The sequence below is a fragment of the Mesoplodon densirostris genome, chromosome 14 (genome assembly GCF_025265405.1).
Source record: "Mesoplodon densirostris isolate mMesDen1 chromosome 14, mMesDen1 primary haplotype, whole genome shotgun sequence".
In the NCBI taxonomy this organism is placed as follows: Eukaryota; Metazoa; Chordata; class Mammalia; order Artiodactyla; family Ziphiidae; genus Mesoplodon; species Mesoplodon densirostris.
The window spans coordinates 65,305,207-65,332,482 of NC_082674.1; the positions used below are offsets into that span (position 1 = coordinate 65,305,207).

At 43.1% G+C, this 27,276-nt stretch overlaps 2 protein-coding genes across 4 annotated transcripts in view; both read right to left on the reverse strand.

The window, feature by feature from the left end:
* CCDC138 (coiled-coil domain containing 138) overlaps nucleotides 1–6,505 on the reverse strand; it is a 54,759-nt gene extending 48,254 nt beyond the window's left edge. Inside the window, 7 exon segments of the mRNA XM_060117727.1 lie at nucleotides 1,305–1,492; nucleotide 2,001; nucleotides 3,168–3,289; nucleotides 5,293–5,376; nucleotides 5,379–5,417; nucleotides 5,885–5,942; nucleotides 6,413–6,505. Of these exon segments, the coding sequence (XP_059973710.1) occupies nucleotides 1,305–1,492; nucleotide 2,001; nucleotides 3,168–3,289; nucleotides 5,293–5,376; nucleotides 5,379–5,417; nucleotides 5,885–5,942; nucleotides 6,413–6,505 (585 nt within the window).
* A 928-nt stretch (nucleotides 6,506–7,433) lies between these two features.
* The window catches only part of RGPD4 (RANBP2 like and GRIP domain containing 4), a 50,697-nt gene continuing 30,854 nt past the window's right edge, over nucleotides 7,434–27,276 (reverse strand). For 2 of the 3 annotated variants that reach the window (XM_060117468.1, XM_060117467.1), the window contains 11 exons: nucleotides 26,825–26,919; nucleotides 21,160–25,951; nucleotides 18,062–18,232; nucleotides 17,353–17,445; nucleotides 16,873–17,051; nucleotides 15,035–15,239; nucleotides 14,348–14,449; nucleotides 10,616–10,761; nucleotides 9,440–9,713; nucleotides 8,988–9,313; nucleotides 7,434–8,616 (listed from right to left, as the gene is read on the reverse strand). In XM_060117468.1, the coding sequence (XP_059973451.1) occupies nucleotides 8,311–8,616; nucleotides 8,988–9,313; nucleotides 9,440–9,713; nucleotides 10,616–10,761; nucleotides 14,348–14,449; nucleotides 15,035–15,239; nucleotides 16,873–17,051; nucleotides 17,353–17,445; nucleotides 18,062–18,232; nucleotides 21,160–25,951; nucleotides 26,825–26,919 (6,689 nt within the window). In that variant the 3' untranslated portion in view covers nucleotides 7,434–8,310. The remainder of the gene's footprint in view (nucleotides 8,617–8,987; nucleotides 9,314–9,439; nucleotides 9,714–10,615; nucleotides 10,762–14,347; nucleotides 14,450–15,034; nucleotides 15,240–16,872; nucleotides 17,052–17,352; nucleotides 17,446–18,061; nucleotides 18,233–21,159; nucleotides 25,952–26,824; nucleotides 26,920–27,276) is intronic. The other variant, XM_060117469.1, reaches the window with a different exon arrangement.

Consider the following 27,276-nt stretch of genomic DNA (forward strand, 5'->3'; position numbering starts at 1 on the left):
CACCTGCTACATTTCCCTTGAATGAGTGTTACCAGGCCTCAGGGGCTTCTCATAACAGAACGTCTGTCTACTATGGACCTCTTTCACTGAGCTAAACGCTACCCAACCTTCAGCGTCTGACTTCAGTGTTATTTTCTTAGAAATACCTTGCCTGGTCTCTCAGTCCACTCCAATCAGGTGTTCATATTATAACTATATTATTCACTAAAATTTGTACAACTGTAACTACATGGGCACTTATGCGTCACTTCTCATAAGCTATGTATGGCAAGGACCATATACTCTATTTACTTCTATATACTCAGCATTTAGCATCAAAAAGCATATTAACAGGTGTTCAAATATTTGTTGAATGAATGATATCACACAGCATAACAAAAATGTATGTTTAACGAGAACACGATAAAAGACCACAAAGTAGTTTTTTAAATCAGATTAAACTGCAGATTAATTAAACCAGATTAACCCACTGTACTTCATTTTTTAAATTACCTATTTATATCTTTATTGTGTTTGCTATACATGATAGCTATGGCCTTAGAACCCTTACTCTTTTTTACCCTGTGAAGTACGGTCGAAGGCATCTTCCTAACACACTGGCTTCACCCTGGCGCTCCTCGGCCTGAGCTGTCCGCATTTTCTCCCCCGACAGGCTGGTGACCTCACAGCCTGATAAAGCCTCCTTCGGAAGTGTCTCACCTCCAACTCCATGTACCAAGAATGTCCTCCCCTGCTCCTGTCCTCTTGAACTTCTGCCTCTCTGTCAAGTTACCACACTAAGTCTCTCCCTGAGCTTTCCCCCAGCGATTTTAGGCCAAAATAATCTTCTGAAATGCTACAGTAATTATGATCTGAATTATTTAGACAAAATGATACTGGCTTTTAAAAAATGTTTATTTCATGTGTCTAAAAATATATTTCCAACCAGAAGAATTTCAAATAGAAATTGTTATTACATATACTTCTGCTTCCTTCTGTACTCCCACACAGTGGATGCTTGAGAAAGACATGAATTACATCCTTTAGAGACGAACAAGATAAAGGCCGCTGTTCTGAACTGAATTCTGGTGAGAGCTGACAGGAGAAATTTTCACATACAGGTATTTAAAACAATGAATCTAGAACACCTACTTCAAAAAGCATACTTTACCAGCAAATTCTGTTTTATTTCTTCAGTAAGGATGGGATAGAAATAAACACTTAACTAACACAATTAAAACGAAACACCTGTGTTCATGTTTCCTCAATGCTCGGCGCTGACAACACCAACATTTCCGGACCCTCGGTTCAGCCTGAGGGCTCACCTGAAGTTTCTGGTATATCTGGAGTAACTCAACATAGATCTGGTTGACCTGACGTGGAAGCACACCCTGCTTGTTTGAAGCTCTGGACGCTGGGGAGCTGACACATTTCGAAGGAGAGTCACTAGCATCACTGCAACAGTCAGTCCAGTTCCTTGAATCTGAGGCCAAATTAGTTGGCCCAGCAACTGCTAAAAAAATTAAACTTAAATTAAAAACTTAATTTATAGTTTTAAATATCCTCATAGTATTGTTAAAAAGTTTCAAGGACTATATGCAGAGAGAAAGAATGATATAGCAAACAGTTAACATTTAGAAAATTTGGATGAAGCCCACACAGGAATTCTTTGTGGTCTTTTTGCAACTTCTCTATAAATCTGAGATTACTTCAAAGATGAGTGCGCGAAAGCACTTATGGATTAACTGCCTAGGCCAAGAAATGGAAAGTTACCCCAGAAACCCCGGAGCACATTCCCTTCTCTCCCTTACACCAAAGTAACCACTAACCCAAATACAGTGTTCATCACTGTTTCACTTCTTTTTAATTTTTACTACTTATATTTTAAAAATTGTTTGTTTTGCCTATCTTTAAACTTTATATAACGTCTGTAGTTAAATAATCATATAATTACATAACCTCTATAACCTCCCCCGGTAAATAACACGTTCCTGTATTAACGATGGCGGCAGGTTCACCACCCTCCACTGCTTCACCTGTGCTGTTTTTTGCGCACGGACACCTGAGCGGTGCTGCCTGCACAGAGGCCAGGCGGCCCTGCACCTGGCTCCTGGCGCCCACGGTGAGCGCTCCCCCGGGGCACATGACTAGCAGCGACACTGCAGGGTTTCCCGGTACGCATGCAGAGCCAACTGTGCGGCGCCCAAAGCTAGCCAGCTCCCCTGACAGCAGTGGAGGGCGAGGCCCTGCTGCTTCGCTCCTCGCCAGCACTGAGCTATCAGAACGCACGCTCCGCTAATCCCGAGTACTGTGGTTTTCCCCTGCGTTGGCCTCCAGCTGCCCCGGCTTTAAGAAGGGCTCTCCCACAGTACTCCCCGTCTTGGACAGACTGGGGAGCCAAGACAAAAAGTAGGAACATTTAAAAAGGAAAGCGTCTCCCTTCCCTCACTCAGCAGACGCCCTTCAAGGGGCGACACCATCCCCCCAGCACCGGCCTGAAGACTCCTTAGTTCTGTCAGCCTTTACACACACTCAGCATGTGTTCAATGGTCATCCGTGGGAAAATCCACCGCAGGAAACACAAGCCGGCAGTATTCTTCATGCTCCTCGCACACTGAGATGAATCAGGAAGAGGATGGAGCAGCGAGTGTCCTGTGTGTGTCGGAGACGCAGAGGCTCCCGGGGGCAGCCAGGTCCTGCGGCCAAGAGGGGAGGGCACCACCCCGGCTGCCTCTTTTCCTGAAATCCTGGCAAAACTAGGATAGGCAGCCAGGTACACAGAGAGCAACTACTGGCTCAGGGCCAAAGGAAGCCAGACCTCAAGTGATCTGGACTATTTTCCTAAAATGTTTAAGGAATAGCCACCTGCTACCATAATTTTACTCACTTCCTAAGAAATAATGGCATGAAAAAGAACTGAAGAAATTATAAAAATATTCAGTTGATTATTAGGCGCTCTTGATAAACTCTGAGAGTGTAGAAATTCTACTGGAAAATCATGAAGTTTATTTTTTCTTCTCCTTTAGCTTAATGACAAGCACAGTAACCAGCTCATGGATTACAAAAATCCAGGACACAGAAATACAGACCCCTGAGAACCAGGGTTATTACTATGGGGTAAGCTTTATGTGCCCTACTTGACAGAGTTACTGTTTAAATGACTGTTCTAAAATGAGTATTTCTCTTACTTTGTTTATCTCTTTAAAAGACTGCTTGTTTATTTCGGAGGTACTAACCCTATGATCATTCTCAATGAACTCTTCTTCTGTTTCCTGCTGTTTTAAATCTTGAAAAGAATCCAGTTCATCATCTAGGCTTTAAAAAAAATTCTATCACAGCATTCTGGAAGATTCCTATAGCATTTAAAGCAGGTGAGACTGCTTTTCAAATATTAACAGCGTAACAACTGTGAAAAATGTAACAAGTAAACATGTTTAAAAAAGCAAAAGGAAAAATTGTAAAGTACCAATCACTGATGCTGAAAACTCACTACAAAGATCCTTCTACACATTCAAACAGGCTCAACTGCAAACTGCACACCCTGAAAACACTCCACACTTCTCCTTCTGACCCCGGATGCTGCCGTGCGGCAGATCTGACAGGCACTGCTTTCTCTAATTGTAACTAAGAGAACTAGTGTTTAAGGTGAGAAAACGGAACCCTAAAGTTCAATTAACTGACAGGTGACATAACCAGCAAAAGGTGAAGCAGAACTAGAATCCCAGGTGTTCTCTCCAAAAAGATCATCTGAACGTTGACATTTCCAGACCAGTGCTGTTCAAAGAGAATATACTGCAAGTCACAAAAGATAATTTAAAATTTGGGGGAATTCCCTGGCAGTCCAGTGGTTAAGACTCTGTGCTCTCACTGCCGATGGCCCGGGGTTCAATCCCCAATCGGGGAACTAAGATCCCGCAAGCCTCTCGGTGCCACAAGAAGAAAAAACAAAATTCTAACAGCCACATTGAAAACATAAAAAGACATGAAATTTTAACAATATACTATATTTAACCCAGTATATCTAAAAGACTGTCATTTTAACATACAATCAATATTTTAAAATAAGACATTTTACATTCTTTTATCCATCTTTAAAATCAGCTGTGTATTTTATACTCACAGCATATCTCAATTCAGACAAGCCCCATCTCAAGAATTCAACAGACACCTGCAGCCTGTGCTGGGCAGCTCTAAGACTCCACACTAGATCACAACTAGGGACTGTGGAAAAACTGTCCAATGTTAGAAACAGTCACAGTCCACAAGCTTCAACTTGTAACTTGAAATTACACCCAGACTGCTTACCTTAAAGATGATAAAACTATTAGTTAAATATATGAAAATAATTTCCATGAATTCATAATTAACTTACAGCAATTTTCTCTTTCCTTCCTCTATATTCGATCAACCCCATGTCCAAATCCTGACTCCAGATCAACTAGGTGACTGTGTGAGCGCCAAAGGAAACAGCAGTAACAGTAATGATGATAAATAGCGGTGCATCTGAGTGCTTCTCTACGTACTGAGCACTGTTCTAAGTCCTTTACATAGATTAATTCGTTTAATCAGAGAATGAAGCAATTCAAACTCCAAAATATCAATCACGTTAACAACAGATACTTTAGGCACAATTTTCTTCTTTTCTCTCCACAATTACCCCAACGTTTCATTTTGTACACGTACACATCTTTATGGTTTAACGTTATTTCAAAATGTCTGCTCCCTCTCGATACCTAAGCACTTTCTTCTGCCACATATTTTTGGCATTAATAGTATTCAACTTAGAACTTTATTTCACCCTAGCTTCCATTGTTTTTACAGTGGTTTTACCCAGAGTAAAATCTCTTCTACAAAACTGCTGACCCCTCACAGCCCAGCACCACATCATACATATACTGTAGGCATTGATACCAACTCCCTGGGCTGAATTCTTCCATCTCTCTCTCTGCTACCTGGAACACAGCGCTCACCACACCAGGAGACACACGACACAAACTGAGTTAATACCGCCGCCTAACAAACTTATACTCGTTTTTACCCTAATTCCTTATTTAATAAAAAAAGGGGGGGGGAGCAAGGTCTTCATTTGGGTCCTGGATGAAGAGCCATCTATCACACAGTGTAAGTAACTTTGCATTATGCCAGCAAACACGATGCTAGGTTTGTGCTTTTATCAAATTCTCAGTAACAATCAGTCAGTTTCTCCAACCACTCAGTAGGCTCCTCTCAGAGAAAAGCAAACACACAGGCAGCCCCTGACCCTCCTTAGTTTCCAGAGATGCCCAGGGGAGGCCCGAGCAGGACTCAGGGTACCTTGCCAACTGACGGTCCCGCGCTTGAGGGCACCACGGGGGGATGCGGGGCCGCGCCTCCTCTCATCAGAGTAACATCTCAGCGCGGACCAGCTTCATCTCCACGTGAGCAGAAACCGAAGTCCTCTGTGAACAGGAAGGAAGACTGCAGAGGCTGCTCACTAAGGTCAGATATCAACGACCTCATTCTCGACCCCGAAACGTAGGAGAACAAAGCTACGTACCGATTTCCTGTCTGTGTGTCTCCCTAATGCAGACTTCCAGAAAACAGGCATCAAGTCAGCTCTTCAAACAGCACTGACGTTCATCCCCGCCCCCCGGCACATGACGCCGGCAATAACGCGGGGAAGCAAGCAGAGCAGGTGCCTCTAACCCTGTTCTATGGGTCGGAACGCAGGAACTCCCCGAACGTTCAGAATCCGCCCTCCTTCCACCTCGTCACGACATCCCGCCAGTGCCCAAACGTTCAACACTTTATTTCTCCCCTTTATACACTTCAAGCATTAAACGCTGCGCAATAAACTACATCTGCTTCGGTGAAAAAAAGAGCGAGCGCCCCCCCAGCCGCGCGGACACCCGGCCCGCCGCCCTACCTGGGGTGCGGGGAGGCCGCCGCCGCCGCTCCGCCACGTCCGGCCGCCGGCGCCCGGGCTGAAAGAGAGCGACGGAGAGGTGACCGGGGCGGGCCGGGCCGCCCGGCGCCCCCGCCCCGCACAACCGGCCTGATCCCGGGTCCCCGCCCCCGCCCCGGCGCAGCGCCCCCTCCCTGCCGCTCCGACACGCGCGCCGGGTGCGCGCACAGAGGCGGCCACCGCGGATCCACCGGGCCGCGCGCCCACACCTTTCGGCGTGAAACCGGCTCGGACTCGCCGCTACGGGGCGGGACCGAGGCGGTTCCAACCCGCACGCAAGTCACAGCCGGGAACGCCTGCCACGCATCTGCGCGCTGACGTGAACGGCCCCTCCCGCTCCCGGTGCCCGCCGAGAGCACCCTCCTCACAAGTGCACGCACGCCGCCGCCGCCGCCGCCGCCAGGGGCCTTGCCTCGCGCCCACACTCCGACCCGCAGATCCGGCGACCCGAGGACTTGGCATGGGCCGACAGGCAGGGCAGGACCTCACCTCGGCGGGGCAGCCACCCCTCACGCCGTAGCGGTTTTTGAGGACCTCCACCATCAGGTCCTGCCCGGGCGGCTTCACCACCGTCGGCTCCATGGCCGCGGCCGCCGTCGTCTCCCTGGCAACGGCGCGCGTCCGGGCGGGGCGAGCGCAGCGGATTTGCGCCGTGACGCACGGCGCGCCGCGCCGCCGCCGTCTCCCTAGCAAAAGCGCAGCCGCTGGCGCAGGTCCATGCTCCTGGGTCATAGGGGCGCGTTGGGGGCCGGCGCGCGGGACTCTCCCGTTTTCCTTTCCTTCCCGATGGTCGCGCCGAGGGGATGTCCGCGCGGGTCCATCTCATAAGCGCTCGAACCCATCGGAAGCAGCTGTGAGACACTAATCCTGGAGAAGTCGGTTTCGCCCAAAGCATTCGTTACCAAGCTTGAGTCCACAGTTGTAATCTTTAGGGCGCCTCCGAGTGCCTCCCGCAGCCTGGAATCCCTCGGGAGGCGCCCCGAAACGTGACAGGCACGTGTCCCCGCCAAGCAGCCGCGCGCCCACCCCGCATCCACACACACGCACACACACCCACACTCGGAGGTTCGGGGCCGTCCCCCGCTCCCGGCACACGGACCCCACGTGACCCCCGCACTACGGGCGGTCAGCAGGTGCTGTCCCAGGACAGCCTGTTTCCAAACCCCAAACGGCGCGACACCCCCACTGCCTCACCACCCAAAATGAGGCAGCTCCGCTGGAAAGAACCCCGGAGGGCAGAAGGCACCGCCGGCAGTGGGTGGAATACGCAAAACGTGCTCTCCCGCGGTGCTGCGGTGCGACACGAGTAGGCCGATGAGAACGTCCCCCTTTTTCTGTCGAACTTTTGACACTAGCCATTTCCAAGTAAGTTTTCAGTGTATACCCAACTGGAAAACAGTCCTCTCCTTGGGAGCTCTGGAAATTAGGTGGCAGTTTAAGTTTACGGATCTTTAATTATCTCCTTACTTTGGTTCCAGAATGAAAGAACTAGATGCACAAGTAATGAATATTTTAAATGTCAGGGCTGTTAACAATTGTCACTTTATTTTTGCTACAAAATTCACCAGAAAAAGGTACTGCAACAATCTAGTATAAACCAAATCTTTAACCAAAGAACATGGTATAGACCTTTTTAAAATACTCATACTTTATCACAATAACTGCAAGGAAAAATTCAAGTTCTATCAGAACCAAATGCAGTTTGAGGTAGTAGAAACAGATGACAGGTTTTTTAAAAACTCTAAATACTCAACTTACTCAAAATGTAAAAATTAATTTAATCCCTTGGGAAGAGCACAGGAAGCTACGTAACATTTTAAGGAAAGAAGGTACTCCGTTAGCTATACAGGAGGTGCAAGAATTCATAGAAGAGCACTTTGGTTAAGTCTCTACCCTCAGGCGCTGCCCACTCACAAGTGAATCTTTATTCATAAATGAGCACACCAATAGTGAAAATTACCAAATACATTCCAAATCTGAAATAAAAACTATCCAAGTCATGGTCCCTTTATCCAAACAGTAAGTATGTCCATGCAGGAAGTCTAATATCTTAGAAGAAACTAAAATTGCATATATCATATTCCTTCAATAGTTTGAGAAGGTCTATTGCTTTTAACAAGATTAGTATTACTCCATTTTAATACAAATATGTCAGGAGTACATAAACACAAGTACACCTGAAATACACCAGTGTTTAAACTTTTATTTCACACCATGCAAGGTCAATTATAACACATGAAAAAGTGACAACAGCTATAAGCTGCAATTTTATATTTATACATTGGAAATGTCCATTTTCAAAAGCTGAACATAATTACCATGTTGTCTTAACAGCCAGGCTTCAATTCAACTGTTTATACAGGTAAAATCTACTATGAAAAACAATTTTATATCTGTCCACATTCTGTGATAATAATTCTTCGACTAACAGACCCTTTAGGAGAACCAAAAGATTCAATCTTTTTCACAGTATCCATACCATCTTTAACAAACCCAAATACTACATGCTTAAAGTCCAAATGCTCTGCTTTTTTCAGTGTTATGAAAAATTGAGAATTATTGGTATCCTGGCCTCGATTGGCCATGGATAGTAAGCCAGGACTGGTATGTTTCACATCAAAATTTTCATCTTCAAATTTATCTCCATAAATGGACCATCCTCCTGTTCCATCGTGTTTGGTGATATCTCCCCCCTGAAAAAAAGATTTCAATTAACAGGAATCCCAAATAAAATGTTAAAAATACATACACAACTAACCACTAAAGGGTAGGTCCTAAACACCCAGCTTCTTTGAGAATGCAGTCTGAAAACTAAGAAATACCCACTTGTGAAAGAAGACAAAAAATGAAAAGATCTTTTTCCCACCCTTGATTTCTAGCAGGTTCAAGGCATTAAAAATATGAACCGTTTTAGGCTGAAAGTTCTTGTGGGGACAGAAGCTGGGGGTGTGGAAATGCTAAAGAAGTCTAAAGAAAATTATAAGTAAGGAGAAACACCCAAATTTCCCAAATTGGTGTGCTGCACTTTTCTACACACCCATTGTGATGTACAGTTAAGACTTACTTGGCAAACAAAATCTGGAATCACTCTGTGAAAAATGGAGTTTTTGAAACCAAAGCCCTTCTCTCCAGTGCACAGTGCTCTGAAGTTCTCAGCAGTTTGAGGAACAATGTTTGAAAATAATTCCATGGTTATACGTCCCAGAGGCTCATCATCTGCGCAAACATCAAAAAACACCACAGGATTTGTCTCCTTTGCTCTCGGTGATACCTGTTCTTCCTGGAGTTTCAATAAATTCTGTTGACATTCTTCAAATTTTTTCTTAAAACACTCAGCCATTTCTTTAGTTTTAAATCTCACTGCAAGCTGTTCCACTTTGGCTTCTCCATCTATTAAACAACAAACAACACAGTGACCTTTGTGTTATAATAACTGTTATAAATTGTTTTATGTATTTGTTATCAATTTTAGAAAAATCCCCAAACCGGAAAGTAGCATTTGAGTGTAGAGCTCACCAGCATAATCTGAGGCAGTCCAAACTAAAGCATTGTTGGAAACATTCAAGGGTTTCAGTTCCATTGTTTTGGTGATGACGTGGTTTGCACACACTTTGAGCACCTGGTCTCTTCTCATCAGGACCCGGTAGTAATTCTTCATCGTGTGCCAGAGGATCTTCATGTCTCCAACCCCACGCTCCTTCCACTGACTGGCCTCTCGATCCCACCTGTAAAGTTTGGCTCTCTCTTTAAATAAAATTTCTTCATCTTCTTCTCCAGATTTTACTTCTACCTGTGACAGGAGATGAAATTATCTCTAAGCTGCTGCTTATAAAATATTCCATAACAAATTCCAAGATCCAAATTCCTGAAGACACTGGCATGAACAGAATTTGAAAACAGTTAACATCCTAGGGTTACAAATACATCTGATTTGGATGAGGCAGGAAAAATTTGTCATTACACATTTTCCTCTTATGTAACATTCTTCCTCATTTTGGAAACTAAATACATTCTTTCACAGGAGAGGTTTCAAAAAAATGCTTGTTCTTAAAGAAAGATTATCTACTGATTGAGGTTGAAACTGATAAAAGTAATTTGCCTAAAACATTCTTATCCAGAAAAAGTTCCATTTACTTTTTATTGAAAGGACTGTGGCGAATATGAGATTAGATGTTGGTTGGGGTTTTTTTTTTTTTTTTTTGCCCCTAGAATTACATTACTGAAAACAAACATGAAAAAATTAAGTTCTTCCCAAAGATTTCATATAGAATTTACCAAATAACACTTGTATGTAAATTTATCTAAAAAGACTATTTGAGGGCTTCCCTGGTGGCGCAGTGGTTGAGAGTCAGCCTGCCGATGCAGGAGACACGGGTTCATGCCCCGGTCCGGGAGGATCCCGCGTGCCGCGGAGCAGCTGGGCCCGTGAGCCATGGACGGGAGAGGCCACAGCAGTGAGAGGCCCGCGTAACTCTCTCTCTCTCTCTCTCTCTCTCTCTCTCACACACACACACACACACGACTATTTGAACTTAAAGGCTGAACTTCTAATAAAGAGCTTCCATTTGAAACGGTCAATGTTCTGAAAGAAATGCAATGCAAATAAAGGCCAGCCCTACAAATCAAGCCCACGTCAAGTTTTAAACTTAAAATGTGACGTTATTAGTAAGGTTTTCACTCTTTAATATTTACCTCTGGTAATGACACTATTGGTTCAAAATGGATATCTTCATTATGAACTACCTCTTCATCACTACCATCTTCATCTTCGCCAACTTTACTGGCTGACTGTGCTCCGAACACAGCTGCTCCAGTATTTGCCCACTGGAAATTTTTATCTGATGAATAAATTAGGATACTTAAACAGTGGTATCTATTTTAATAAGCTCTTAATCCCAGTTAGATTACTTTATCAATGAATCTAATTTCCAATGATGTAACATACTTCTAATAAAAATGTTTAAACTTGTACTCTTCTGGCATGTTAAACTCATGTAGCGAGTACACAGGACTTTTAGTAACGTTTATGCCTGGATATACAGATAGGGTCTAGGATTGTCGGAGCCTTAGGTCTTCATGACACTAAACGACAGAAGAACTTTCAGTAATGACGCAGGTTCTTAATTAAAAGTACATACGTTGAAACTCTGAAAACCCAGCTCAGCTCCAAAGGTAGTTCATTTCATAAAACATTCTATCACATGAAAAATATAACTTTTGAACCTAAACATGTTCCCAAAGAAGCCAAATCTGCTACTTCCATATTAGCCGAAGTAGACTAAACAACGTTTATAACTTCTCTACTTCAACTTCCTCCTAAGGTACTAGGGCTGGAGCTTAAACTTCTTGGCCAGGTGGCACTGGCAGCCTTGGGAGAAGCTGACCCCCACTGTCCTCAAGCAATACTAGGCTTAACTTAGTTAAGGGGTGAAAAGGGTCCCCACTCCCACGCAGAGGAACAAAGACTTTTACTCTCCCTCACAGGGAGAAGGTGAAAACTAAACGTGAAAACTAAAAGCTTCTTCACCCGCATCTCGAATGTGAGGACCCAACCTGCTAATACATTCCCCACTATCTTAGGGGAAAGAAACCTCCCAACTCTTCATCACTTGCTGACAAAAATCACTGCTCTCTAATCCTACATCTGATGCAAAAACTCAGGAGAAGGCAAAAATGTCATGGATCAGTTAAAAACTCAGCACCCTGAAGAAAGAACAAAATGAGTGTCTAAAGCAGTAACTCCTAAGCAAGGTTTAATGGGGAGAAAAAACAGGAAAAAAAGAAAAAAAAATTCTTAAGAAGATACAGCAAAAGAATGCTCTGAAACAAGAAGAGCACAATCTCGGGTTGTGTGTGGGGCTTCCTGAGAACAGTAACCACAGATCTACATGATACACAGGCGTAGGGCTCAAAAATAACTGGCTCAGGAACTCCCAAGCAGAAAAAAATTTTAAATTACCCCAATACCCTGAGAAGTATGGCAGAAAGTCTCAAAATTCTTCTGAAGCAATGGTTCTTAACACTGGGTGCATATTAAAATCACACCAACAGCTTCTGTAAAATACCAATGCCTGGGCCGCAGGCCCAGAGAGCCCAACATAACTATCAGGTGTTTCTTTTTTCTTTAAAAAGCTCCCAAGAGGGCCTCCCTGGTGGCGCAGTGGTTTGAGAGTTCGCCTGCCGATGCAGGGGATACGGGTTCGTGCCCCGGTCTGGGAGGATCCCATATGCCGTGGAGCGGCTGGGCCCGTGAGCCATGGCCGCTGGGCCTGCGCGTCCGGAGCCTGTGCTCCGCAACGGGAGAGGCCACAACAGTGAGAGGCCCGCGTACCGCAAAAAGAAAAAAAAAAAAGCTCCCAAGAAATTCTAATATGAAGCCAAGAGTTGAAAACCACTGTTCTAAAGGGACAGAAGAAAGAACTTATACAGTAAGAGTATAAAGATGTGCACACATCAGTAATATCAACTTAACAACAACTGTGCTCTAGATAACAGTACCTAGGAAGCTTCCACTCTGTGTCCAGGTTTAATGAAAACATTACAGAATCTCAAGGAAATAAGATAAAATGTCAAACCACAGACAAAGGGGAGCAGCAGATAAACAGGTGTTCCTTGTGTTCTCTTAGTTTCCATATGAAATATTACACAAAAGACAGGGAGGGACTGACAGACCTGCCTGTGAAGAGGACTTTCAGGAGAAGACGGGATAAAAAAGGAACAAAAGAAAACATGAAACAAAAATAAAATGAACAGATGAAGAAAAAGTAATCACCACAGAAATAACACATAACAGAAGAGGAGGAAAGGATTAAAAAAAAAAAAAAAGACTCCTCGTAGCTTAAAACCAACCAAAACAAAAAGTTTAAGATCAGAAAGGTCTACACAATGCCAGAAATAAGTTTAAAAAACAAAAAAAATTCTGGTGAAATTGATTACCTTAAAAAAAAATTTTAATCCCACAAGCTCTTAATCAAAGAAGGCAAGATGAAATTCTAAAATATTAAAAAAACTTACAGTAGTGTGAAAATTCCCCATGAAAAGCTATGAAATTGATTCCAGGGGACTTTAGTTTCAAAATGCTATTCTCTGCTTACTAGCACAATCTAAATTAAATAAAGCAGGCATTCAACATGCAAGAAAACTAATGATAATTTAAAGGAAAGTAGTGACAAAATCTGAAGATAAATAAAAAACATAAACAAAAGAACTGATAAAACCAAAAGCTACTTCTTTGAAAAGACAAAGCACAAATTCCTGTCAGATCTAAGAACAAAACAAGAAGTGTAGTTTAAAAAAGAGCTTGGTAAATAATCTCACGGAAAAAGGAGTGAACATCAGCAAATAATACTCAGGGAGAGCCTCCCACACAGCATGAGTCTTGCCTACCTCACACTTTATTGTACAGTACTGATGGAGTACTTTGAAAAAGGTATACCAAGTATCAAGCAACCTAACACATCAATTTTTATTTGGCTTTTTATTTGTGGATAATTATACCCACTATACTGTTGTATTTGTTGACCTATGACCCTGTGACTTCAGGCTACTTATTAATAAATTAAAAATAAAGCAACCTGACATCAGTGAAGCTATGAATTCCAACATAACGTAGCATCTGAAGGTAATTTCTAAAAGTTTTATATGTGTTTCCATAAATGACAGGAACTGTTTGTGTTTTTTTTGTTTTTTTTTTTTGCTGATTGGCTAAACCCAGTGTTAGTGAAACAAGTAAAAATATGAGAGAGGGAAGAACACTATTCTGAATTAGATTAATCATGTAATAAGTATGTATCTTCAATAAAATTTATTTGAAAAATCAAGCATCTTGTTCAATTTAGGTGGTGCTATAATCAGATACATGAAAGCTATCTTCAGAATGAAGATGCTAATTGTTTCAAGCTTTTGAAACAATCAAGGAAAAGGATTATTTTCTACAAATGATACCCAAATGGACCAAAAATAGAAAAAAATCACTGGAAAAGATGGGAAAGCTCACCAGTTATAAATGAGCACAACCCTTATATTAAAAAGCACAATCAAGGATATTGCAAAAATAAAAAACTGCAAAATCATCTCCTTAAAAATTACTGATGCACAAATCTTGAAATATTAGTAAATCAAAAGTATAACTAAAAGAACAATGTGCCAGTCCCAAGGTTATTCCAAAACTGGAGTGACGGTTCTGCATTTCAGGATGAGGAAGACTAGCACCATGAGTTACAATGAATGAAGAGAAAATTCTTATGGTTATATTAATAATAGCAAAAGTAACAATAAAACAGAAGCCCTTCCTTTATTACAACACTAGACAGCTGGAGGGCAGGCTGGGGAAACAAATGGCCGGGTGAATTAACAAAGGGCTTGCTCCCCCAGGTGTGCATATTTCTGTAATACGATCATTAAAACCGCTCCTCCTGATCTTACCTTTGGACCCAAAAGCAAAATCCCCAGAATTACTGGAAGCCAAGTCTGCAAATGACAGCCCTGTGCTACTTCCAAATCCAAATGAAACTGTTTTGCTTTCCACTGGCAAAAGGAAAAGAGCAATTTAATATTTCATTTAATACATGTTGAACATCAAAGCTTTACTCAGGACCCAAAGAGAATGGGGGTAGGACCTGCTCTACTACTGAGAGGGATGGGGTGGGATGGGGTGTGGAACATTTATAATCTGGTTATCTCTCTGAAGAAAACTTATGAAAGACATCCAAGTTCTGAGCTTCTTCATTGTTATTAAGTTTTCAGGTACTATTCTCAATGAACAATATACCAAAAGCATACCCAAAATCATTTTTTAAAAATGAGATGTAGATCTATACTAAGTCAGATAGAGAGCTATACAGTTCCTGCTTTACACAATCTAATATAATCTAAAACATTCATTCAAAGGCAGGATTTCAAGAAATACCTAAAGATTTTTTGTATTCTCAATTGTAAAAAATAAGCTCATAAAAGCGAAATATTTCATGCCCCTTTATACATCTCAAATTTTGTTTTAAGAAAGGGAGTTTCTGGATCTGCATTTAAAAGTCTATCTTCTCAAAATCACAGGTGTACCTTATGTAGTAATGCATGCCTAGAAGGTTTTTATAAACATATATCAAATTGTACCTTGGCTTGTAGAATCTGCATCATTTTCCTTTCTAGTAGATAAATCCACAGGTTTATCGACAGTTTCAGAAGAAATAGATGGTGAACTAATAGATTTGGTAGTAAACTCTGGTTCTTCAGATTTACACAAAAATGGTACAGTCACTTTACTGCCATCTGTACACACACTGTCCGCCATGCTAGTTATGTCCTCATTCTGGGATTTCTGCAAAGAGAAAGTAACAAATAACTATGCCATTAAGTACTGATTGACAAAAAGGATCATATACCCTATTTTAAAAGAAATTGAGGACTTGGAGTTCTGGACAAAATGGAGTAAGCATACTTTTCTCTCTCCCATTCCACCTTCCATCCTACCTCTCCCAGCACCTACAGCTGAACTGGACTGAAACAGAGCGACTAGAAGAAGCCTCTGAAAAGTGGATGAAAGCAGAAGGATTAAAAATCTCAAGACATGGGACTTCCCTGGTGGCGCAGTGGTTAAGAATCCACCTCCCAATGCAGGAGACACGGGTTCGAGCCCTGGTCCGGGAAGATCCCACATGCCACGGAGCAACTAACCCCATGCACCACAACTACTGAGCCTGTGCTCTGGAGCCCGTGAGCCACAACTGCTGAGCCCACATGCCACAATTACTGAAGCCCTAGTGCTCAGAGCCTGTGTTCCGCAACAAGAGAAGCCACCGCAATGAGAAGCCCGCGCACTGCAAGAGTAGCCCCTGCTCGCTGCAACTAGAGAAAGCCCGTGCGCAGCAACGAAGACCCAATGCATCCCCAAAAACATTTTTTTAATAAATAAATTTTTAAATAAATAAAGCCTCCAGCAGCAGCAGCAATTACAGAAGATGATTAAGAGAAATCGCAATTGTGTACTTCCACTGAGTCCAGGGAAACTGCTGAGGGATTTAAAATATACTTCAGATTTAGTATAGCAAGGCTGCTGATGGAGAAACTTCAGATAGGGCTTCCACAAATCTATTTGGTTATAAACAAGGAAGTAATGTCTTTACATCAGCTGATGGCCACTAGCTATATGTGCACCGATGAATAAGCTGAAGCCTGTGGAACAGGCAGCATGTCCTAGGTGGACAACTAAAAAAGCAGGCCAGCTAGACTCCTCAGAGTCAGACAGACGGTGAAGGGTAGTAAGTCTCCTACAGACTCAGGCCACGTGTTGGGCCACATCTCTCTCTACCCACGTATCCTTTAAATAAAACACTGCATTCATAACTAACTCCAGGACTCTGTTTCATTTTAACCATCTTTCCAACAATTTTTAAAAAACAGTATTTCTTGAGAGGCAAGGAACCATTCTGAATATGTCAAAATTAGATTGTAAACAATTACAAGACAGGGACCTTGTCTTCTAGTTTCCGTGGAATACAAATTAAGACACCAAGGTGTTGACAGCTACTAAAATTACTACACCTGAGCTAAGAAAGTAACCAAATCACGAAGTTATTGGCAAAGCAAGGTATATACGTCAGGGGAACTAAGTTTCAAATGCTATTTCCTATCCACTCTGCCCACTCCACAATCAATTAACTTGCACAGAAAATGAACTACTTAACACCGTTCTTTGCAGGGCATAGACCTTCTTAGGGACATCTGCACCGCCACGCTGCCGCCCTGACTCCCCAAGCCCAGCACACACACCGGTCACAGGGGGGCCTCCGGTCCTCGGGCAGAACACGAGTCCTCCTTCTCTGGCCAGAGCTGCCCGAGGTGTCTGACCGCTTGCCAGACGCACCCCATTATTACCACGCGGTGAGGACCCTCTAGCTTATCGCGTCAACAGAGGCAACTGGGCCAGAAGGAACACTCAGAGACGGTCTTACTTGAGCTTCCTGAACTTTGAGAAGCTCCGATTGAAAGTCTTCCCCACTTCCATTGTCCTCATCAGTGTCACTGCAGACTCCACAAAAAAATGTAGGTGGAAGCTTTAACGTATCTGCTTTTGCCTTTTCTTCAACTGTTGGTTTCTTTTCCCAAACAATAATACATTCTTTCTCATTATCTGAAAATTCCAACAACCCAAGGAAAAGAAAGTTAAGACGAAAGCAGATGAAGTCCAACTACTCCACACACAATGGCCCTCAGTGTCATGGACAGACTATAGACCCAAATAACAAGACCTTGGATGCTGATGGAGAACAAGCACACCAGGAGCACAGTGTTTTTCACTTCACATTATTTTTAAATATTTTAAGTCACCAAAAGGCAAAACTGGTAATTACAGAGGTGACCAGATTGCGAGATTCCTTTTAAACAGAAGATTTTTTAAAAACACTGTAACTAGTAATTTTCCTGTTACATACCTGTTAGATTGTCTTCTAATGGTCTACATTTTTCTGAGTCATCCAAATATAGTTTTCCATTAAGCTTCTTGACAGCTGTGTCGAAATCTTCATCTTAAAGTATAATTTGGTTTATTAAATAAAAGAACTTCCAGTAAATTTCAGGAGATTTTCCAGCCAGGAATCTAGGAAAATTATCTCCAACTTCACACTTTCCCTTACTCCCCACATCCAAATAGCAACCAACTTTGCCTATTCCACACCCCGAATGCCTTGTCTGAGCTACTCTGGCATTCTGGCTCCCCTTCCCATCTCCAGTTCCCACGACCCAGTCCTCCACACCACTGCCCGACTGTCCTGCTGAAATTATTCGGAGCACGTATAACTCCTCTGCTTGAAAACGTGGACAGGGCCCACAGAGCTTTCCCCAGTAAGACCCTGTCTCTGCCTCACAGTTCGCCCACCCCTCTGAGACCCCAGGGAAATCAGAATTGCTTTCAGTCCCCTCAAAATGCCTGCCCTGTTCACGGCAGCCACCCAGGGAATGCTAATAAATGAATGCAGCTCTTTCAGTCATGACATGCACTGAGTGTTCACACATACATTTAGGATCAATATCGACCTGCAGGGCAGCAGGGGTGGGCTCTAGGAAGCAGGCTGAAAACAATTTCATCACCCCGTTCACTATGAGGAGCATGAGCAGAATGCTTTAAAGCAACAGAAGACTTACCGTCCTCCTCCTCTTCACTGACGTAGTCTGGCCTGCTCTTATAACAGAAGAAAGTGGGAGGAAGCTGAAGTTTGCTTGCAAGAGCTTTTTGCTCAGGGGTCGGGGTTAGCTCATACACAATGAGAACATCGTCATCTGAGGGAAGATCTTCAGGCTTTTTCTTCTCTTCCACTGTAAGACAAGTCAAAAAAATTGATAAAGACAAGGTGTTAAGTAATTAATTAATGTCAATATTCTAACTGAAAATAAAAATCATGGAACTTAATCTTTAGGTTAAAACAGCATGCTGATAAAAACACACATACTTTGATTTGGACACAGCTCATAATAACCATGAATTAGAATTAGAAGCCTGAGGTAATGTTCTATCAAAAACCCTTAGTGGACACAGAATCTACTTAATAAGCACCGCCCCCCAAAAAAAATCCTGCTTCTACTTACTGATCATTGAAAAAACTACTATTAATGGCTATAAATTAAAAAGGTATTTAAAAAGTGCGACCACAATCATACTTGGAATACTAAATGGTTTAGCAAAATATCCATATATTTGCGATAGCTGAAACATTAAAGAAGTCATAAGCAAAGATTAGTATAAATACAAAACTAAAGCAAAGCCAACCTCGATGAGATCCTACAAGGAAAGTTAACAATTGCCAAGGATGGCGGGTGATTAGAATTATATCCAATTTTCTATATTTCCAAGCATGATAATAGATAAAATTAAATTAAACCCGTTATCCTCTGGGTAAATAAATAATCCTGTAGGAACCTAAGACAATTTCTATTAGCTGAAAAACCAAAACAACAAAAAGGCAAAAGATGGAGAGAAAAGGAACTCTTCGTACAATGTGCTCTGGTCTATAAAGAAGGACTTCTGGCTAAAGGAACTGATAAGAGTAAGCAAACCATGAAGCATGCTCTGTACCAACTGGCACTGTCCAATATGGCCGCCTGACCACACTTGGCTATGAAGCACCTGCAGTGCAACCAGTCCAAACTGAGATGTGCTGCAAGTGTAAAAATACACACTGGGTTTTGAAGACTGGTAAAAACAAAAAACAAACAAAAAATACCCACCAAAAACAAGGGGGAGAATATCTCATTATTAATTTTTTATACTGATTAGAAGTTAAAATGGTATTTTGGACATAATGCGTTAAGCTGAATAGATTAATAAAATTAATTTCATGTTTCTCTTTTTAGTTTTAAATGTGACTACTAGAAGCTTTTTAATTACACACAGGTCGTATTTTATTTCTACTGGATGATGCTGATCCAGAGAACAGCCCTTTTGCAATACTGAACTTGCCTTTCATCCTCCTTTGTTACAAAAACGTAGCATTAATTCCTAGCCAAGGACCACAAAAAGACACTGTGAGATAGAGATTCTTGTTTATCAGACAGCCTCAAGTCTTCATCTCTATGGTCCTTTGAAACCATGACATTCTCAGACTTGAAACAGAACAGGACTCTTTGTCCTGCAGCAGTATTTTGGTAAATTTGCTCTCAGATCAGGGACTCTTCACCTAGGGCCCACAGAGTCTGTGTACAAGTATGTACCCTTTACAGAAAAAAGTCCACACTATTCATATAATTTTTCAAGGAATGCATCCTTAAGAATAAAGGCTAAGAGCTGCTGTAGCAAGTAGTACGACTGGTGTACTTTAAAACTGAGGGTCCCAGAACTCACAGGTTGTCATGTGATCATTGTAGTTGTTTGACAACTTGTAACACAGCTGTGTTGCTCAAGATATATTATTAAACCCTAACAGTGAGTTTTCACCTCCACAACCTGCTCCTTGACCGTCTCTAACAGAGCCAGCTGCCAAGTACTCCACTGCAGCACCAACGCTTTCTCCCACAAGTGGTCTGTACTACACCGGGAACACACCAGGATATAATGGTGGCTCTTATACGTGGGGCCTACTTTCAGACACAGCATCTTCCATGTCCAAAAAGAAAGCGCTAAAAGAAACACTCGGTTCCCTGTGGTACACATGCTGCTGCCATCACGTTTGGACACTGGCAGACAATAAAGGTTAGGTAACATACAGGTCTTCATTAATCACAGTTGAAAACAGCATCTGATGTGCAAAACAGAGAAAGGGAAAGACCACACGGATCTACCTCAAAACGACGTTGTACAACATGTGAGAAAACATGACATCCAAGTACACGAGAGCAGCATTAAGGGGTCACGCCAGCATTCTGTCACATGCATGCTGCAGTGTTAAGCCCTTAACTGCACACAGCCAGTTACTCTGCTGAGGACTAGCAGCTGCTGAAAAACGGATGTCCTCTCACACTGCCAGTGCCAGCTCTGTACCTTTGTTCTCAGGCTGGGAGGAAGGAGTGCTGCTCCAAAATGCCATTGGATTAGATTTAAAAAGGCTAAAATTAAATCCTAGAAAATAAAGAGTATTTCATTTTTGAACATATGGAGAATCAAAATGAATATAATTTTAAAATATAAAAGCCAGAGTCCATCCATTTACACCAATGTGGCCGTCTCACGTACCCATTTATCCCGAGGGCTTCATTCTTTGCTCATTTAACAAGGGGTGGAAAGACTGCCTTACATAAAATGTGAACATCTCAGTACCATGCTCTCTGAGTGACAAGAACACGAGGATAATAACCTGAAGAATGAACATGCTCGTGATTCACGCTCCAGGCCCTAAGCTGGACCCAGGGCTGAGCTGAGTCCTTGTGCTCTGCTCGGACAGATGCATCTCCCAGGAACCAACATCTCCTAAACAACCTACACACAAGCTCTCTGCTGCTGTTTGAACATTTGAACACTCACCAGTCAACTGCTTTAGGGAGGAAAAAAATCCGCACAAGTATTTTTTGGCTGTTCACAGAGCACTGTGTTTATGAGCTGACTTTTACTAAAACATTAGCCTGCTACAAAGAGTCCACACCAAGATAAACGTTAAAAAAAAAAAAAAAATGAGGGAGGAAGAGAGGGAGAGAGGGAGGGAGGGCGAGAGAGAAAAAAAGAAAGAAAGAAAGAAAAAGGAAGGAAGTAAGGGAGGGAGGGAGGGAGGAAGGAAAGAGACAAATTCTGCTTAATCTAAAGGCTAAGTGCTTACCCTTTTCTGGTGTTTTAAACGTGTGACTGGTTGAGGACTGCTCCTTTGGAAAAGCAGGAGAGGGGTTTTTGACTTTGCTGTCAGAAGACGGTGTGACATCAGAGCTCTGTGACTCTTGGTGACCACCAGGCTCCGCTCTTTTTTCAGATCCACTCTGGGCTGCTGAACTGGCCTCACTACTGTTATTTTTCAAAGGTGCATTAAAACTAAATCCAAACAAAGACCCGGTAGCTGAACTGTTGCCAAATGCAAATGGTTTTGACTTTTCACTGCTAAAAATGCTTTTAACAGACTCAGAACCAAATACAAACTTTGGAGGTGAGACCACTGCTTTTGTTGTTGTTTCAGGTGTGCCAGACACCCCGCCAACTTCTGAGGTTGCACCTGCCACGTCATCACCCTGCGCCGAATCCGTCCGTTCTCTGGTGGTTTCCTCTAGCACAGCTACCGCGACTTTGCCGCAGGGTGACTCTCTGGGAGTGGTCGAACGAGAAACATGAGGTGTTATCAAAAAATCTTTTTCTTGGGCTAGTTTTGCTTCATCAAATATTTTCTTAAACGAGTCTGCAACATCCTGTAGTTTAAAACGGACAGCTAAATGCTCTACTTTTCTTTCTCCATCTGCAAAATCGCATGCGGTCCACACCCACACTCTTTCTGTCCCTTTCATATTTTGCAAAGTCATGTCTGGAGTTATTCTGTGGTTGGCACAAAGCTTTAATACCTGGTCCCTTCTCATCACTATGCGAACTTGCTTATTATCATAATTCTGTAAAATCTTTATGTCGCCAATGCCTCTTTCTTTCCACTGCCCAGCATCTTTATCGTACCTATAGAGTTTGGCTCTGTGACTAAAAACAACTTGTTCATTTTCCTCACCACTGGACACCTCGACTAGATCAGGCAAAGGGACGACAGGTTCGAAGTGCTGTCCATCTCTCTCCTCCTCCTGAGTGACATCAGAGTCTTCATCCGTGCCCACTGAGACCCCACTCTGATTCAACTTGGCAGGAGACTTAGACGGGCTCAAAGCAGATTTAAAACTGAAGTTAAACCCGGTGGTTGACTCACCGAAGCGGAAGAGATTTTTCCTCACAGGGCTGCTGGCCAGCGGGGAGGCGTGCACTGAGCTGCTACTCACGCTGTCGTCCAGAGCGTCTTCCCTTAGGTCGTAGCTGTCCCACTCGAGGGTGGGCCCGGTGGCCTCAGGACTTGGCATGCCACTCGCGGCCGCAGCACTGGCAGCTCCTGCTCCTGAGCTCTTACTACTCTCTTCGTCAGTGACTTTTGTTTGATCGTTCGTCAAAAACGTCTTGAAATCTTTTAGTCCGCTCTTCATCTCTTCCGCCCTCTGGATTAGCTTGGCAGCTCTGCCAGTATCCACAAGCTTATGGGGAGTCTGCAGTGGAATATCTAACAGAAGGCGCTGGCATTCCTCAAATTTCTGTTTGAATTCTTCAGCCAGCTCGGGTGTTTTGAATTTTGCTGCCAGCTGCTCTAGTTTGGCATCGCCATCAGAAAAATCACTAGCCAACCACATCCAGGCCCTGTCCGACCCGGAGAGGGGCTTCAGGTGCATGGTGGTGGTGATCCAGTGGTTGGCACACACCTTCAGCACCTGCTCTCTCCGCATCAGCATTCTCAGTTTGCCATTAACTTCATTTTTCAGAATTTTTAAGTTCCCCAAACCCCTTTCTTTCCACTGACTTATCTCAGCATCAAACCTAAACAATTTGACCCGCTGTGAGTAAAGAACTTTCTCATCTTCTTCTCCTGTGACAAGCTCTACTTTCTCAGGCATCTGGACGACTGGTTCAAAATGGATATCGTCACTGTCCTCAGTCTTATAGGCATCATCATCTTTCTCAAGGTCACCACAAGTGTCGGCTTTATCAGCCATTTTACTACTTTGTGAGGAGAATAACTTCTCTCCAGCACCCGAAAAGCCCTTGAAATTGGGGTCTTTTTTGCCAAACTGAAACCCTTCTCCTGGATTTGATTTCGCAAGATCTGCAAAGGTAAAAGTGCTGCCAGTCTGACCAAGAACCACAGCACTCGCATCTTTCTGACCACCAGCATCCTGAGCCTGACAACCAGCGTCATTTCCAAAGGGCTTTTCACTCTTCCTCCCCTGACTTCCCGGCTCCTGAATGCCAAATTTAAACCCATCAGCAGACACAGGGACAGAAAAACTAAATCCTTCTTTTGTTGACTTAGAATCTGGATTAGAAGAACTCTGAAATGTAAATGAAGGTGTAGTTTCTTGATCCACACGCCCAAATTTAAATCCTTGTTCTGCATTGCCAAACTTAAAGGCTTTTTCTGAAAAGTTACTTTTAAATCCTGTTCCCACCTGACTTCCAGAAGAGTCATTTGCCTTAGTTGTTGAGCCCAAAGTGAAAGCTGAAGGTTCTTCTGCAACAGGTTTATGGGCTGGTTTAGAGACATCACAAGCCTCACATTTTATGGAAGAACTCTCATTTCGCACAAAGCAAACGCTGCAATCCCACTGTCCTTCCTTCTTGGTGAATATCCCTTCTGGACCACTCTTTGGAGCCTTGCTTGTCTCTGAAGCGCCAAACTTGAAAGAGGCAGGTGCTGGGACAGCAGAAGCAGGTAAACTCTGTTTTCTTGGATTCTGACAAGCCACACATTTTGTAGAACCTCCTTCATTTCGTACCAAACAAACGCTGCAATCCCACTGTCCTTCCTTCTTGGTGAACATCCCTTCAAGTCCACTGTTTGGAGCCTTGCTTGTCTCTGAAGACGCAGGTGGTGGAGCAGCAGAAGCGGGTGGATTCTGACAAGCCACACACACGGCCGCACTTGCCTCGTTTCGCACTAAGCACAAACTGCAATCCCACTGTCCTTCCTTCTTGGCAAAAACGCCTTCAAATCCACTCTTTGGAGCCTTGCTTGTCTCTGAAGCACCAAACTTAAAAGAGGCAGGTGCTGGGACAGCAGAAGCAGGAAAACTCTGTTTTCTTGGATTCTGACAAGCCATACATTTTGCAGAACTTCCTTCATTTTGTACTAAGCAAACGCTGCAATCCCACTGTCCTTCCTTTATTGAAAAAACAGATCTGAAATCACTGCTGGCAGACTTAGGAAGATCTCCCTGGCCAAATTTAAAGGAAGGCTGCTGAACAAATGAAGATCCACTTTTGTTAGCAGACTTTGTATTCTGACATGCAATGCATCTAGATACAGTGGGTTCATTTCTTACTAAACAAATACTACAATCCCAGTGACCTTCCTTCTTTGGAGTCATCAATGCAAATCTATCTGGAGTATTTTCTGAGCCAGGTTTAGGAGTGGAAACAGTTTCAACTAATGGTGAGCCAAGGAGCTCTTTAGTGCTTGGGTTTAGATTTTGGCAGGATACACATTTCTCAGCAGTTGCGGCATTCTTTAATGAGCAGCTGTTACAATGCCACCAAGACCCTTCTTTCTTTGCAAGCTGAAATTCGAATTTCACGTTTCCGACAGCAGATTTGCCCATATCCTTATTGTCATGCCCCGTGGGTTCTTTTACAGTTCTCGTAGACTGACTGGAGGTTGTGGCTCTGTTTGCTCCTGAGGCTTTTAACATGCTCTGGGCCTCTTCAAACTTGCACTTAAAAAGTGCTGCCTCCTCGGGTGTCTTGAATCTAATAGCAAGCTGTTCTGGTTTGGGCGACTCGTCTGCATAGTCCAGAGCGTACCACACAAAGGACCTGTCCGAGCCGGCGTTGGGCGCCAGGGCCATGTCTGGGCTGATGTAGTGATTCGCACAGATTTTCAACACTTGCTCGCGTCTCATCAGTAAGCGGATTTTACCGGAGGTTTTGTGCCTTAGTATCTTTACGTTGCCAATTCCACGCTCCTTCCATTCTCTTGAACCCGCATCAAAACGATACAACTTGGCACGATTGCAGAAGAACTCTTCCTCGTCCTCCTCACCAGTTCTCACTTCAATCTTATCGGGAAGAGGCACCACCGGCTCAAAGTGAGGGCCGTCGTCGTCCTCGTCCCCGTGCACACTACCCCCATCAGTGTCATGACTCTTGCTGGCCGGCTCTGCGGCTGGTGTTCCAAACACTGATTTCCCTGGACCGTGGAAAGTAAACATATCATCACTGCGTCGAAAACCAGAACTCTTTTGCTGATTTGGGCCCATGTTTTCAGTAAATGAAATTCCAGGCACACTTTTGCTTCCAATATTGAATGTATTTCGAGGTCCAATGGTCTGAGCAGCTTTTGGTCCACTGTAGCTATCTCCTGGCAAAGGTTTGTCTGAAGTCAGGAGACCTAAAAGGCTTTCACTATTAGTGTAAGTCGTAGAAGGGGGCTGTGCCACAACCTGCGGTGAGGAAAACGTGAAGTCGCCATCGTTTGATTTGAAATTTGAATTAAATTTAAAAGGAGTTGGCTGTGATGCACGCACAGGTGCTGCCAAAGATGGCCCCATGCCTTCACCTGGCACGGGTTGGACAAAATTGGTTTTTCCAAATTCCATAACCTTTGATTCTGCAGATCTTGAAGCATGAGCTGCAACTGGAGGTTTTGTAAAATAACCTGGTTCTGGTAAAGGTGGATTTGTGCTTGTCTGTTGAACACTGTAATTAAAGTAATCATCACCCCTAGGTGATAGAATTCCTGTAGCAGGAGACTCAAAACGCAATGGGGGACCATACATCTCTTGAGAGAACATACAAGCAGACGAACTCTGCACTGGTGGTGTGTGCATCTGCTGTGAGTAGGCGTAGATATACTGCTGAGGTGGAAGCCTATTCATGCCATAAACTGGTCCCTAGAAAAAAATAAAAATAAAAGCGCACATTTTTGTAGGTTGTCTATAAAACTATAGCTTAACTAGATACAACCCAATTCTCATAAACCTCAAGCATGAGTACAGGGTAAATACATCACTAGGGCATATAGTGCATCCTTAAGAGAAGACACTTCTACATTACTACAAAGATACTTACAACTCTAGTCCTTCTTGGCATATAATGAAAATTGCTTTAACTAATGACAGCACCTTAAAAACCTAATTCTCCTACAATAGATCCATAGAATAAATACCTTCCTCACTCCTCAACAAGGTGTCCAATGATGTTAACAACGATGATGATGACAATGAGGACTAACATTTGTTAACGTGCCAACTGGGCACAGTTCTAAGCACTGTACATGTATTACCTCATCTTAATATCCTCGAACACCCTATGAATTAAGGCATTATTATCCTCATTTTACATATGAGGCAACTAATGCATAGAGAAGTGAAGAACTGAAGAGCCAGGGCCTAGAGGCACCCAAGCCCGGTGTCTTTGCCCGGCGCTGCTGGATGCCGGTCTCCGTGGACACTTGGTCACAGCACCCCAGGCCTGCAAGTTACACACAGTGCTCCAGTGAGGACATCACAGTCCTGCTTCTGTCACGACCAAATGACGAAGGACCCACCACCACCCCAATTTAAAAATATTCTAGATGTTCACACTTATTGTAACATAGAAATTAACTGAGAAACATATTTCTATATCTGAGAGAAATTTAAAATATCTGTTATCTGGTGGGACATTTAAGTTTTAATGCTGAACTACTTCTTGAATTTCTCTGTAGGAAGCCTGGACAATTAAAAAGGAGATACTTATAAATGTACAAATTATTCCTTTGTTACCTTTGTGGGAGTAACATTAGCTGCTGGTCTGAGTAGATACTGGGAATTATATGCTGGTGACTGACTATAATACATTGAATGGCCAGTAGTTGCAACTAAAAAAAAAAAAAAAGAAAAGTAAAAAAAAGAAAGAAAACACTGTTAAAAAAAGTCTATGCTGCAGTTAGGACTATCTAGGCAAGAACTATAAAAACTATAAATACAAAAGCAGTAGAAATCAGAGAGAGATTTAACTACACAGATTTTTTTTTAATTTCTATACATCAAAATACATCATCATAAAGATTATCAAATGACAAACTAGGAGTAACCGCGAGGTGTGACACAGGAGGAGTGAGAGCAGCAGCAGGGTGTCCGCAAGAACAGTCCCCACACAGGCACCACAAGGAGCCAGGACGAGCGGCGGGGCCGCGCCGTGAGAAAGAGGGGCGCGACGGGAAGGCTCAGTCGTG